The sequence below is a fragment of the Medicago sativa genome, chromosome 3, assembly GCF_051527215.1.
Source record: "Medicago sativa cultivar Bolivia chromosome 3, Bolivia_mono, whole genome shotgun sequence".
NCBI classification, from domain to species: domain Eukaryota; kingdom Viridiplantae; phylum Streptophyta; class Magnoliopsida; order Fabales; family Fabaceae; genus Medicago; species Medicago sativa.
In genome coordinates this window covers 50534344-50547686 of record NC_140751.1, presented here as the reverse complement: position 1 = coordinate 50547686, position 13343 = coordinate 50534344, and the positions used below count along the sequence as shown (strand labels likewise).

At 34.2% G+C, this 13343-nt stretch overlaps 2 protein-coding genes across 2 annotated transcripts; both read right to left on the bottom strand.

The window, feature by feature from the left end:
- Nucleotides 1–1979: 1979 nt before the first annotated feature.
- On the bottom strand, nucleotides 1980–4562 carry LOC146938048 (uncharacterized). The gene has a single exon (XM_085752095.1). It carries the CDS (start codon nucleotides 4505–4507, stop codon nucleotides 2363–2365), a length of 2145 nt encoding a protein of 714 aa, XP_085608221.1. The 5' UTR covers nucleotides 4508–4562; the 3' UTR covers nucleotides 1980–2362.
- Nucleotides 4563–6459: 1897 nt separating this feature from the next.
- Nucleotides 6460–9478, bottom strand: LOC146938047 (uncharacterized). The gene has a single exon (XM_085752094.1). It carries the CDS (start codon nucleotides 9358–9360, stop codon nucleotides 7294–7296), a length of 2067 nt encoding a protein of 688 aa, XP_085608220.1. The 5' UTR covers nucleotides 9361–9478; the 3' UTR covers nucleotides 6460–7293.
- Between the last annotated feature and the right edge of the window lie 3865 nt (nucleotides 9479–13343).

The window sequence follows — 13343 nt, the reverse complement described above, 5'->3', positions numbered from 1 at the left end:
ATTTAATAAGAAGCTAAAATCACCTCAGCAAACAGAATCTAAAGTAAAGAAGGAATGAAATAGAAAAGCATAGGATCAGAAGAAACCAGTATTCATTTTCAAACATAATCTAAAGGAACAATCAAATAGTCCACATAACATAGATGAAGAACCAAGTATAACCTGGAGATTCAAAAAGTTTTTCATTATATGTATCTGCTTCACCAAATATATGAAAATAAATACATACTTGATTCGTACAAAAAGAAAATATTTCACACATTACTCCAAACTCATAAAATTTCCAATCAAAAAACAAATGTAAAGCTGTGGAATATAATTATACCTTTTACACCATAAATTGTCATTATCCATTAGGATATGGAGGTGATTAACTACTTGAATTTATGAAAATCTAGACATTTCTATCAAATAAAAATTCATGACATTGGGGTTGATGGGAATATGAAGAATTTCACTCGAGTATCATGTAACTGCTATTAAATAGAAGCGGTATTGCATAGCGAAAATCGAACAAATGTTTCTTGTTCTGTAGTACCCTATTTAGTTCAAAATATTGAGAAACAGCGGTTATCGCCGCTATAGGACTGTTGTGCAGCTGAATTTGAACAAACTACAATTCTCTGCAATCTACAGTTGACAACACTATGTAAACCTCAGATAGAGCAGCGTTATCAAAAGTGGAAGGCAGGTTACGGAAGCTAGCCAATAATCCGGCATACAAGTATAGAGTTGTGGCCTATGGCAGAAACACGCTGTATATAAAAGCCATTGTAGCCTATGGCGGCTGGCACAATATCCTCCATGCCTTTGTGCCACTATGGTGGCAATTTGAAAACATGGAGATAAAGTCTTGAGTAATCATAATCATACAGACAAGTTTTCATTGCTTTTAAACTGAAACAGCATCTGAGGAATGAACTAAATACCAAATGCTCATTCAGAATATGATCAACTACCTTAGGAGGGGCAAGTTTATGTCACAAACCAAACATGAAAATACCATACACAACAGCAAAAACCACACACAATCAAACACTATAATTTGTACATCATATCATAGAAAATGAACTTCTACGAATCATCAAGAAAATTGAAAAACAGATTTTATGTAATTGAACAAACCAAAACAGAACAGTAGAATTATATGATAAAAAACCAAGACCAGTACTATCATTACCTGCTTCTCCATAACCATAGTGACAGTCCTCCCCAAAGGGACAGCTCCCTGTTTTCTGCCAGATCTTTTGATCTGTAATGTCTAATACCAATTTGTGCTGATGATCTAATGAATTATTTTAACTTACTGATGTTAACTAATGTTGAATTGTAGTGTAAAAGTTAGTTTGTAGTTGTTGCTTTTGTTGCAAGTAACCGAGGCAGATTCCAACCAACTAGCTACTTGATGTTGGTTAGCTGAAATTTTATTTAGTTAGACAGTTTCAAATCAACTAAAAGTTGGTTGGAGTTAATTAGAAGATAATGCACAACTTCTACTGTATACAAATGTATTGTGTCATCTAATCATTGGTATAAAAAAAAGTCATCTAATCTAATTATAAACTAAGCATATCAATTTCAAATTGTAGCTAAACTGAAAATTATTATAATCATACATTTCTTACAAGTATATCGACTACTAACATCTTTTACCTTATTTAACAAGAAGCTGAAATCACCTCAGCGAACAGAATCTAAAGTAAAGAAGGAATGAAATAGAAAAGCATAGGAGAAGAAGAAACCAGTATTCATTTTCAAACATAATCTAAAGGGACAACCAAACAGTCAAATAGTCCACATAACATATATGAAGAACCAAGTATAAAGTGGAGATTCAAAAAGTTTTTCATTATATGTCTCTGATTCACCAAATATATGAAAATAAATACATACTTGATTCGTACAATATATTGAAGGACTGATAGACTACTATCAAGTATCAAGGATTGCTGCAACCGAATCTCCACATGGTCAAAAAATTCAATAAAAACTACTGCAGCTTCATTCAGCATCATTTTTCATCACCTTCAAAGAAGAACTAGTCTTTGATTTCATCACAGTGCTTAAATTATGCTAGTCGAGTAACAGGAAAATGAACCACTTTATGATGCACATGTTCTTTATCAGTACAAATCCAAAATTTGCATCATTCACTTTGATATTTCCTTGATCTACAATATATCCCTAAGCTAAGTACCATCATATAAATTAACTAGTACTAATTAGTAATTACTACAATTGAATGCTACTATCATAGGTTGCTCAAGAAAAAGGTAGGTATTAGCAATCAAATAATCTTAAACTATTGCATATAATTAGGAATATGAAGTTGGTTCTATACCAGCAAAAAAGCATTGTTGGATCAAACATTTTCAACCTTTTGGCCAAATCTTGCTTCTTTAAGCTTAGAAACTACTCTTTCAAGCTTTTCAATCCTGTTTTCAAGATCAAATTCCATGTCTAGTGTAAAAGGCTCAACAATTTCCCCATTGATGTCATTGACTTCCTTTCTATCATAAAATGGAATCTTGGCTTCATCTTCATCACAGTATCCAGCCATTTCACCATCCACATTTGATGATATAATATCACCAAATTCAGAATTAGACAATGAGACTGCGTTTCTGATAGCATAGCTACAATTATCACCTTGAGTCTCAAGTAAACAGACTTTGTCACTAGCAATCCTTGATTCTTTTCTCCCATCTGTGTCTTTCAAATCTTTCTCTAAATGCTTAGATTTATCAATTATTCTAATAAAACTGTACTCTTCCAACACATCCTGACAATTCTCAACAGATATGGAAGGAACGAGAGTGTTATGTTTTGGAGGAAGACTTGAAGAACCATCAGCATCAATATTTTGATCAGCTCTCAAACAATCATGAACAGAATTTTCATAAGGAACATCAACACAAAATTCATTAACCTTCCTAGTTTTACCTTTTGAGCCATCATCACAAACATTTCCAAAAATAAGAGTATCAACAAGATTGGGAGAAAATCCAGGTAGAACACCAACTTCAGTACCACTTTTGTTCAATTTTCCTACATGAGGTCTATGTTTCCTTGAACTTCTCTTCTGACGCACAATTTTCTTTTCGAATTCGGTGTGATTCAATACCAGTTGCTTCCACCACCTTGCATAACGTGTGGTAACATCTGCCTCAAATAATCTTGGTGGAAAATACAAGTTTTTATCTGACATGGGTCTGCAGTAGTTTTTCCAAGCAATGTATTCAGTCTCATTGAACCTAGCTACATAACCTGGAACATCTTGATCAATTCCAAATTGCATAGATACTCTATGTGGAAGATATTGTTCTATAGACTCAAATCCAACTAGCTCAGAAACTCTCAAACATACAACAAATGAGAGAAGTTTTGTATCCAAATCCTTCTTAAAGGGTAGCAAAATTTCATCATTAGGATAAAACAGTTCACACTTATCAGAATATCGAACATATGGACGCCAAAGAAAGTCATCCATAGCCGAGTCTAATGCCATCCTAACATTGTCAACTATCAAGGGCTTAACCTTATGCCACCTAAACAAAAAAGGGTCCCTATGGTTCAACAACATGGGCTGTGGCTGTAAATTTTTGAACCTCTCCCACACCCAAATTTGAACCAAGTAAAAGGGTGATTGAAGAGTAACTTCTAAAGGATACCTATCACCACCAACAGGACATTTTGACAAACTAACTATTGTTTTCTTAAACAAAGTTAAATCATTATATATGTTAGCTAAAACAGCTGGTGCTAAAGCAATAGGATTTCCTCTAGCAACATGAACAGCAATAGGAAACAAAGAACTTTTCACCCAAAAGAATTTATTAGGAAAAACAAAAAGTGACAACCAAGTAACAAGAAATGCCTCATGTTCAATTTCACTACCTTTATCGATGAACATATCCATCCATAATTTTGTGTAAGCTTGACGATCATTCCTACTTTTAAGTTGCTCTCTTGCAAGGATCAGTTTCTCTTCCGCTTCTCTCATCTCTTTATCTTCAAGTGAAATGAAAACAGGATCACCAATGACAGGGTAACCCCCCAAGACCATGACATCTTCCAAAGTGATAGTTGCTTCACCAAATGGAAACACAAATGTATTTGTCTCAGAGCACCATTTGTCAACAATCCCAAATAACAAGTTATAATTTTTATGAATGTAGCATTTAGTACTCATAATGGCTTCAAAGATTCCAGCTTTCCTCCACACAGATTCATACTTATGTTGAAGCTTATCAACCCAAGAAACCCATTTCTTTGGTGTGTAGTGCCAGCCACGAAAATGGGCTTTCAAAGGACACTCATTTGGTTCAAAAACAGAAGATGAAAATGGGCTAAGCTTAAAAGCTGCTTCTTCAATGGAGTTTGAAATGGGTTTAAGAAAATGGGATGCTCTGAGTGTTGGTTCACTGTCACCAGCTGGTGAAAGCATGAAATCTTCCCTCACTTCCATGATGGTATCATTCAATGGTTGTTCATTCATCTTCATCATTTCCTCAAAAAGATTGAATCTTTACTAAGAAACTGTGCTGGCTTTGAGGCTACACAACAAGTATGAGCAGTTTTGTTAAAAATAAAAAAAAAAAAGGTTTGGTTTGTGGTGGAGGCTACAAACAACGTTGTTGGCACAAAAAATGTAGTACAACAGAGTAGCAGCATGTTTTGGACAAGAAGGAAGAATGTAATGGTGAATATGTGAAACCCCAAAATTACCCTTTGCAGATTGTACTAATTTGGAAATTTTAAAACTAAAAACAAAGGGGTCATATGAATTGTGTTAAAGGGCAATTTTGTGTTTTCCGGTACGAGGTGTGATGATGGCAAAATCTCCTATAACGTTATTTTTTTTTTTTTTTCAAGGTCAATAATAAAATTTAGGACTTAAATATACAACATTAACAATGCTATATGAACAGTCTAAATTCTATACACTTTATTTAATATCTTATTTTATCTCTATTTTTCTTTTATTATCAATACATTATATTTATCATATTATTCTCTTTCTCTTTTTCTTTTTCTTTCAAAGTGTATACATGAGTTGTGTATACCAAACATTTTCCTTAAATATATTCACATATATTACTTTATCAGTTATTAATTTTTATAAAGTTAAATAAGTTTTTCGTCTCTAAAAAAATAGCGAACTTTGATTTTAGTCCCTAAAATATTCACAAAAAAAATTTATTTTTGTTTTGGTCCCTAAAGTAATGGCCATGTTTATATTATGTTCAAAAAATGTGAACAACACATTAAAATTATTTTCTTTAGGGATCAAAAACAAAACAAAAAAAATTGTGCGGATGAAAACACATTGTTTTATTTTATAAGGACTAATTAAAATCAGAATTTGTTATATTTATAGGGACGAAAAAACTTATTTAACCCATTTTTATATTTTCAAATGAGGTGCCATGATTTGCATATCTATTGACTAATCTCTCTTGAAATCAAAACCAATAAAACAATTTGAAAATATAGATTCAAAATGATAAATGTTTCTACATAAGCTTGTAACTGCAAGTTTCTTGGCATGTTAAGATGACATAACAAACCTCGGCATCATCTCTTGGAGGGGAGAAGAAAAAAAAGAAAAAAAAGAAAAAAAAGAAGAAAGGCCTGAGTAGAAGTTCAATTTGGTGATAATAATATCTAGAGTAAATAATGTGGCAACACCAATGCTTCTCGATGTAGATTAGCATATTATATATGAATCATAGTCACGCATCCTTGAAACCAACATCAGTGTACATTCAAGTTAGCAAAGCACTCTTGTTAGAACACTCAAACGAGTTTAAGGAAACTCTCAGTTCAAACTTTGACTACTAACATAAAACATTAGTAACAATTAAGATTTGTTTACCAACGATGCATCACTCAAGTCTAACAAGAGCTTGTATGTAGATAGATTGATTGATCGATGGATAGATGGCAAGGGAGGGAGGGAGCGAGAGAGAGTAAAAACAGGTGCATTGTATCATTATGAGTTAAATTGAATAAGAGAATCGTCTAGTTTTCTCTCGTTTACCTTCTCTTTCTCTGTTCTTCATCTAATTTCAATTCCTTTGTTAACTAAGATTATGTCAAGGTATTATTAAAGGCACTGATTTGTAAATGTAGAATTTATATGAAAGTGGCAAGTGTGCTATCATGGAGGTTGAATGTTGGTGAGGATCTTACTACCAGGACCTTCCAAGTTGTTTTGTTTTGTTGATTTTTGTATAGATAATTGTTCTCTTTGTTGATTTCATGTAGTGAAAATAAGGCAGTGACAATAAATCTCCCCTATCAATTCTAATGTCTCATTTCATAGAAGTTCATGTGCTATCTTTCTTAAAACTTCCATATTTTTAGGATTACTAGTATTGTGAGAACAAGTGATCCTCTTCACACAACAAAATCAACAACTTCACTGACTTCCATATGTCTCTGCTTCACCAAATATATGAAAATAAAACATAAATAAACTACTTTTTATATAAGAATGAGGGCCGAAGCCTGGAAAAGAAAAATTACACATGAATCAAACGAGGGGTAGTAACCTCCATACTATCAGCTAACAAGAGGTTCCTAATTTGAGTCGGGCATGACTCATAAATCACGAAGTTATAGACTAAAACATAATTAGACTACTACTAGCAGGACTTGATACCTACAAACAATATTGAAGGACTGGTAGACTACTACTAACAGGACTTGATACCTACTAAGTATCAAGTATCAAGGATTGCTGCAACAGAATCTCCACATGGTCAAAAAAATTCAATAAAAACTACTGCAGCTTCATTCATCATCATTTTGCATCAACTTCAAAGAAGAAATAGTTTCTGAGTTCATAAAACAGTCCTCAAATTATGCTATTCCACTAACAGGAAAAGTGAAATACTCTATGATGGACATGTTCTTTATCAGTACAAATCCATGATTTGCTTCATTCACTTTGATGTTTACATGATCTATAACTCTAAGTTTAGTACCTTCATGTAAATCAACTACTACTAACTACTACAATTGAAAGCTACTACTATTAGCATTCAAATAATTGTAAATTATTACACATAACTAGGAAAATGAAGTTTGCTCTATGCCAGCAAAAAAAGCTACTACTATGATGTTTACATGATCTATAACTCTAAGTTTAGTACCTTCATGTAAATCAACTACTACTAACTACTACAATTGAAAGCTACTACTATTAGCATTCAAATAATTGTAAATTATTACACATAACTAGGAAAATGAAGTTTGCTCTATGCCAGCAAAAAAAGCATTGTTGGATCAAACATTTTCAACCTTTTGGCCAAATCTTTCTTCTTTAAGCTTAGAAAACACTCTTTCAAGCTTCTCAATTCTGTTTTCAAGATCATATACCATGTCTAGTGTAAAAGGCTCAGCACTTTCCCCATTGATGTAATTGACATCAATTCTATTATAAAGTGGACTCTTGCTTTCATCTTCATCCCCACATCCGGCTATTTCCCCATCCACATTTGATGATATAAAATCACCAAATTCAGAATTAGACAAAGAGACTTCGTTTCTAATAGACATCCTAGATTCTTTTCTCCCATCTGCATCTTTCAATTCTTTCTCTAAATTCTTACATATATGGGTTATGCCATCATAATTGTACTCTTCCAACGCAGGCTGACAATCCTCAAGAGATATGGATGGAACAAGAGTGTTATGTTTTGGAGGAAGACTCGAAGAACCATCAGCATCAATATTTTGATCAGCTATCAAACAACCATGAACAGAATTTTCATAAGGAACATCAAAATCAAATTCACCAACCTTCCTAGTTTTTGCTTTTGAGCCATCAGCGCAAACTTTTCCAAAAATAAGAGTATCAACAAGATTGGGAGAAAATCCAGGTAGAGCATCAGCTTCAATGCCACTTGCATTAAAATTTCCTACACGAAGTCTATGCTTCCTTGAACTTCTCTTTCGACCCACAATTTTCTTTTCAAAATCGCTGTGAGGCAATACCAGTTGCTTCCACCAACTTGCATAACGTATAGTAACATCTGCCTCAAATAATCTTGGTGGAAAATACAAGTTTTTATCAGATATTGGCCTGCAGTAGTTTTTCCAAGCAATGCATTTAGTCTCATTGAACCTAGCCACATAACCTGGAACATCTTGATCAATTCCAAATTGCATAGCAACTCTATGTGGAAGATATTGCTCTATAGACTCAAACCCAACAAGCTCAGAAACTCTCAAACATATAACAAATGAGAGAATTTTTGCATCCAAATCCATCTTAAATGGTACCAAAATTCCATCATTCGGATAAAACAGCTCACACTTATCAGAATATCGAACATATGGACGCCAAAGAAAGTCATCCTTAGTGGAGTCTAATGCCATCCTAACATTGTCAATTATCAAAGCCTTAACCTTATGCCACCTAAACAAAAATGGTTCCCCATTGTTCAACAACATGGGTTGTGGTTGCAAATTTTTGAACCTCTCCCACACCCAAATTTGAACCAAGTAAAAGGGTGATTGAAGAGTAACTTCTAAAGGAAGTCTATCACCACCAGCAGAGTGTTTTGAAAAATCAACAATTGTTTTCTTAAACAAACTTAAATCCCTATATATGCTAGCTAAAACAGCTGGTCCTAAAGCAATGGGATTCCCTCTAGCGAGATGAACAGCAATAGGAAACAAAGAACTTTTCACCAAATAGTTTTTATGAGGAAAAACAAAAAATGACAACCAGGTAGCAAGGAATGCTTCATGTTCAATTTCACTACCTTTATCAATGAAAATATCCATCCATAATGATGTTCTAGCCATACCTCCATGTTTCCGATTAGTAAGTTGATGTCTTGCAGTGATGAGCTTTTCTTCAATCTCTTTCATTTCTTGGTCTTGAAGTGAAGTGAAAACAGGTTCACCAAGAACAGGATAACGCCCTAAAACCATGATATCCTCCAAAGTAATTGTTGCCTCACCAAATGGAAACACAAATGTATTGGTCTTAGAACACCATTTGTCAACAACCCCACATAACAAGTTATGATTTTTATGAATGTAGCATTTAGTACTCATTATTGCATCAAAGACCTTGGCTTTCTTCCACACAGATTCATACTTGGGTTTAAGTTCATCAACCCAACTAATCCATTTCTCTTGGTGTTGATGCCATCCATTGAAACGTATTTTCAAAGGACACTCCTTTTGATAAAAAACAGAAGAAGATGATGAAAATGTGTTAAAATCAAAAGATGGTTCATCAATGAAGTTTGAGATGGGTTTAAGAAAATGAGCAGTTCTGAGTGTTGGATCACTGTCACCAGCAGGTGAAAGCATGAAATCTTCCCTCACCTCCATCATTGTATCATTCAATGCTTCTTCATTCCTTAAAAAGTTCAAATCTGTAATGTGAAAACTCTGAAGGAGTTGAAAGTTGAAACTGAACTCACAAGGGTGAATTATTATTAATTTGTTTTGGAAAAATGGTTACTCTGCAAAGCAAAGGCAAAGTTGGCATTAAAACAGTAGCATGTTTTAGGCAATTTGACTAGACGGAAGGTAAAAATGGGGAACAGTGTAAAAGCTTAGGTCTCTAACTTTTTACAATAAGTAACTAATTAAGTATCTTTTTCTAAAATATCCATAATATTTCAATAAAAGCATCAATAGAGAAACGTAATTTTTGAGTAATATCCAGCAGATATATGAGATGCTTATTTCATATTTCCAAACTCATTAAGTATTCAAATTTATTTTCTAATATGGTGGTACCTAATAGATATTAAGTCTTATAACTAGGACCTTACATTGTGAATAATCTAATGTAATTTAAGATTTAAAGATAAGCATAAATACATGTATATTACAAAGTTTGATTCTAAAGTTAACAATTATTAGTCAAACTTTACTTATTTTTTCCACCAAACTTTAGATTATTAGAACATCTTCATCCGTAAACCAAAGGTTAACACACAAAAATATATAGATATTACTTTCTATTTTTTGAAGAAGGCAAAATATATTATTATTATTATTGATTAAATCTCTCTTTGTAAAACAAGGAGCTCAAACATAGGGAGACTCACATTCAACTTAGGGTGCACACCCTCAAGAATACAACTACAAATAAAAAAGGTTTGGACACAATTACATAAGTAAAGAAAAATAAACGAAAAAAAAAAATTAATCATATCATTCAATTATTATTTTTCTTTAATTTTGTTCAATTATGTATTTTGTTCAATTTTTTTTTTTTTTTGAGTAATGTATTTTGTTCAATTATGTGTGTCTAAACACATTTTTCTTATGTTTGTGCCAAGAAAGAATTTTATATATATGAAGATTTTGCAATCTGACCCAATATCTCAGCATTTGTTTAGCTGGGACCCAATGATCTCTCTCACTTTATGACACCTCTGATTTCGATTTCAATGTAGGCACAGTACCTTTCTTTTTCTCCTGAGTTGCACCGTGTAAAAAACCTAGAGACTAGAAATCTAACCATATTCAACTAGTTCAACTATTCACTAATCAATGCAGATATAATATATTAGTTCAAATCTTGGTCAAATATTTGGTATATTTTAATTTTCTATTTCTCATTTTTTTTTTCTAGCTATTGTTTATCTACTCCCTCTTCTAAATAATTGTCATATAATTGTCATTTTTATTAAAAACAATGTGAAGATCCAATTTGTGTGTAACAATTTTCTCATGAACCCTATTTAGTGATAAAAAAATAAAAAAACTTAATTTCACATCCTTTTTCTTCTCACTCGCCCTCCTTATATTAAACTAGTCTCTTGCATTTTTAAATTGGAAACAAATTAGTTCATCTATTATAATGAAACAATGACTAATTTATCATGGAAAAATATTATGAAATAATTTAGGTATTATTTTTTTTAAGGGACTAAATTGAACAGTAAGAAAATTGTGAAGACAAAATTGAACTTTTCATAAAAAAAATTGTCATTTTATTATATAATATTTTAAAATATAATCGTTGTTTCTTTTTTCAATGTTGTCCGCTAATTTCTAGTCATTATATTTAACTATGCATATGGCCCTTTGTAACGTTTTGTACAAACTAATTGCTAAAGTTCTTGCGAATCGACTCAAAGTAGCTCTTCATAAATGTATTTCTGATAATCAGTCAGCTTTTTCCCCCCTGATAGATCAATCCTCGATAATGCAATGGTAGCAATTGAAGTAATTCATTTTATGAACACAAAAACCCGAGGTCAAGATAAGTATGTTGCTTTGAAGCTTGACATCAGCAAAGCTTATGATAGAATGGATTGGGACTATCTTAAGGAGAAAATGATTAAAATGGGCTTTAGTCAGAAGTGGATTCAATGGATGGTCGTGTGCATATAATATGTTGACTACAATGTTCTTGTTAATGCAGAGGATGTTGGACCGGTCATACCGGGTCGTGGGTTACGACAAGGAGGTCCTCTCTCCTTATCTTTTTATCATTTGTGCAGAAGGTCTCTCTTCTCTCGTTAGGGATGCAAAAGAGCGTCATGTTATATCTGGTACTAGTATTTGTCGTGGAGCACCCTCGGTCTCCTACCTTTTATTTGCTCACGATTGCTTCCTTTTGTTCAAAGCAGATGAAAGTCAGGCTCATGTTATGAAGAATATCCTTAACATTTATGAGGCGGCCTCCGGTCAAGCGATTAGCTTACCGAAGTCAAAGATATTCTATAGTAGAAATGTGTCAGATGAGGTGAAACATCATGTTACTTCTATTCTCCAGGTACGAGCGGTCATGGGAACGGGTAAATACCTGGGATTACCGTCTATGATAGGAAGAGATAGGAGCTCCACTTTTGCCTACATCAAAGATCGTGTGTGGCAAAAAATTAATTCTTGGCGCAGCAAGTGTCTATCTAAGGCGGGGCATGAGGTCACGATCAAGTCGGTTCTTCAAGCTATATTCCTTCCTATGTCATGAGCATTTTCCAACTACCTAGCACTTTGATTAAGACTATTGAACGAATGATTAACTCGTTTTGGTGGGGTCATGGTTGCACCTCTCGTCGTGGAATTAACTGGCTGAGTTGGGAAAAGCCTTCTATGTATAAAGTTCATGGTGGTATGGGATTTAAAGACTTATCGGCTTTCAATTTAGCTATGTTGGGCAAGCAGGGATGGAAGTTTTTGACAGAGCCAAACTCTCTGGTTTCTCGTATCTTTAAGGCAAGGTACTTTCCATCTAAATCCTATCTTACCGCTACTATTGGCCATAATCAGAGTTTTGTATGGCGTAGTATTCTTCGCGCCCGTTTCATAGTGCGAGAGGGAGCGCAGTGGAAAATAGGGTCTGGTGATTCTATTCCTATTCTTGATGCTCCTTGGCTTTCTAATGGCGAGTGCATTGATGGTAACTTTGAAGGTGCTCAGATGTTTCATAATTATTTTGTGAAAAGATTACTGCTTGATCACTGTAAAAGTTGGAATGTGCTGCTTCTTCGGCAAGTTTTCAGTGATGATGTTACTTCCCGTATCCTGAACACGCCGTTAATTGAACAAGTGCAGAACGATAGGCTGATATGGAAAGCGAAAAAGAATGGCCATTATTCGGTACGTAGTGCGTATAGACTTTGTGTGGAAGAATTAGTTGATGTCTCTCATCTTCGTCAATCGGGTAATTGGCGGGACATTTGGCGGTTAAAGGTTCCACCGAAAGTTAAACATTTGATTTGGCGTATGTGTCGTGGCTGTTTGACAACAAGGATTCGTCTGCAAGATAAGGGTGTCTCGTGTCCTACACGGTGCGTCAGTTGTACTTCCGAGCATGAGGACCTTAATCATATTTTTTTTCGAGTGTCCGTTTGGCATTCAAGTTTGGAATGCGGCTGGTTTATGGTTTGATGTTCAACATGCTGCTATTCACAATGATACAGCTACTGCTGCAATTTATATCTTCTTGAACACTGTCCTATTGACTTTAAACAAAGATTCACCGCCTTGTATTGGAGCTTGTGGAAACACGGTAACCTTAAAGTTTGGGAAGATGTTGATGAGCTGAGTGCTCACATTGTTGACAGGGCCCGAGTTCTTATTAATGATTGGCAAGCAGCAAATTTTCTGTCAACGGAAACACCTATGCAGGCCGGTGCAGTGCAGCTGCAATCTAGTCTCGGTACAACATCAACTCCAGCAACAGCAGTTTCTGCCTTCGGCCTCTACTGTGCAGCAGTGGCAGCTACCTGCTCAAGGACGTTTTAAGTGCAATATCGACGCAGCTTTCTCCAAACAATTCCAACGAACAGGTATAGGTATTTGCTTGCGGGATGATTCAGGTACTTTCGTCCTGGCAAGGCTGCTGTATT

Excerpts from the sequence above, each read along its gene's own strand:
- LOC146938048 (XM_085752095.1), bottom strand. The coding sequence starts at position 4,507 with ATGATGAAGATGAATGAACAACCATTGAATGATACCATCATGGAAGTG.
- LOC146938047 (XM_085752094.1), bottom strand. The coding sequence starts at position 9,360 with ATGATGGAGGTGAGGGAAGATTTCATGCTTTCACCTGCTGGTGACAGT.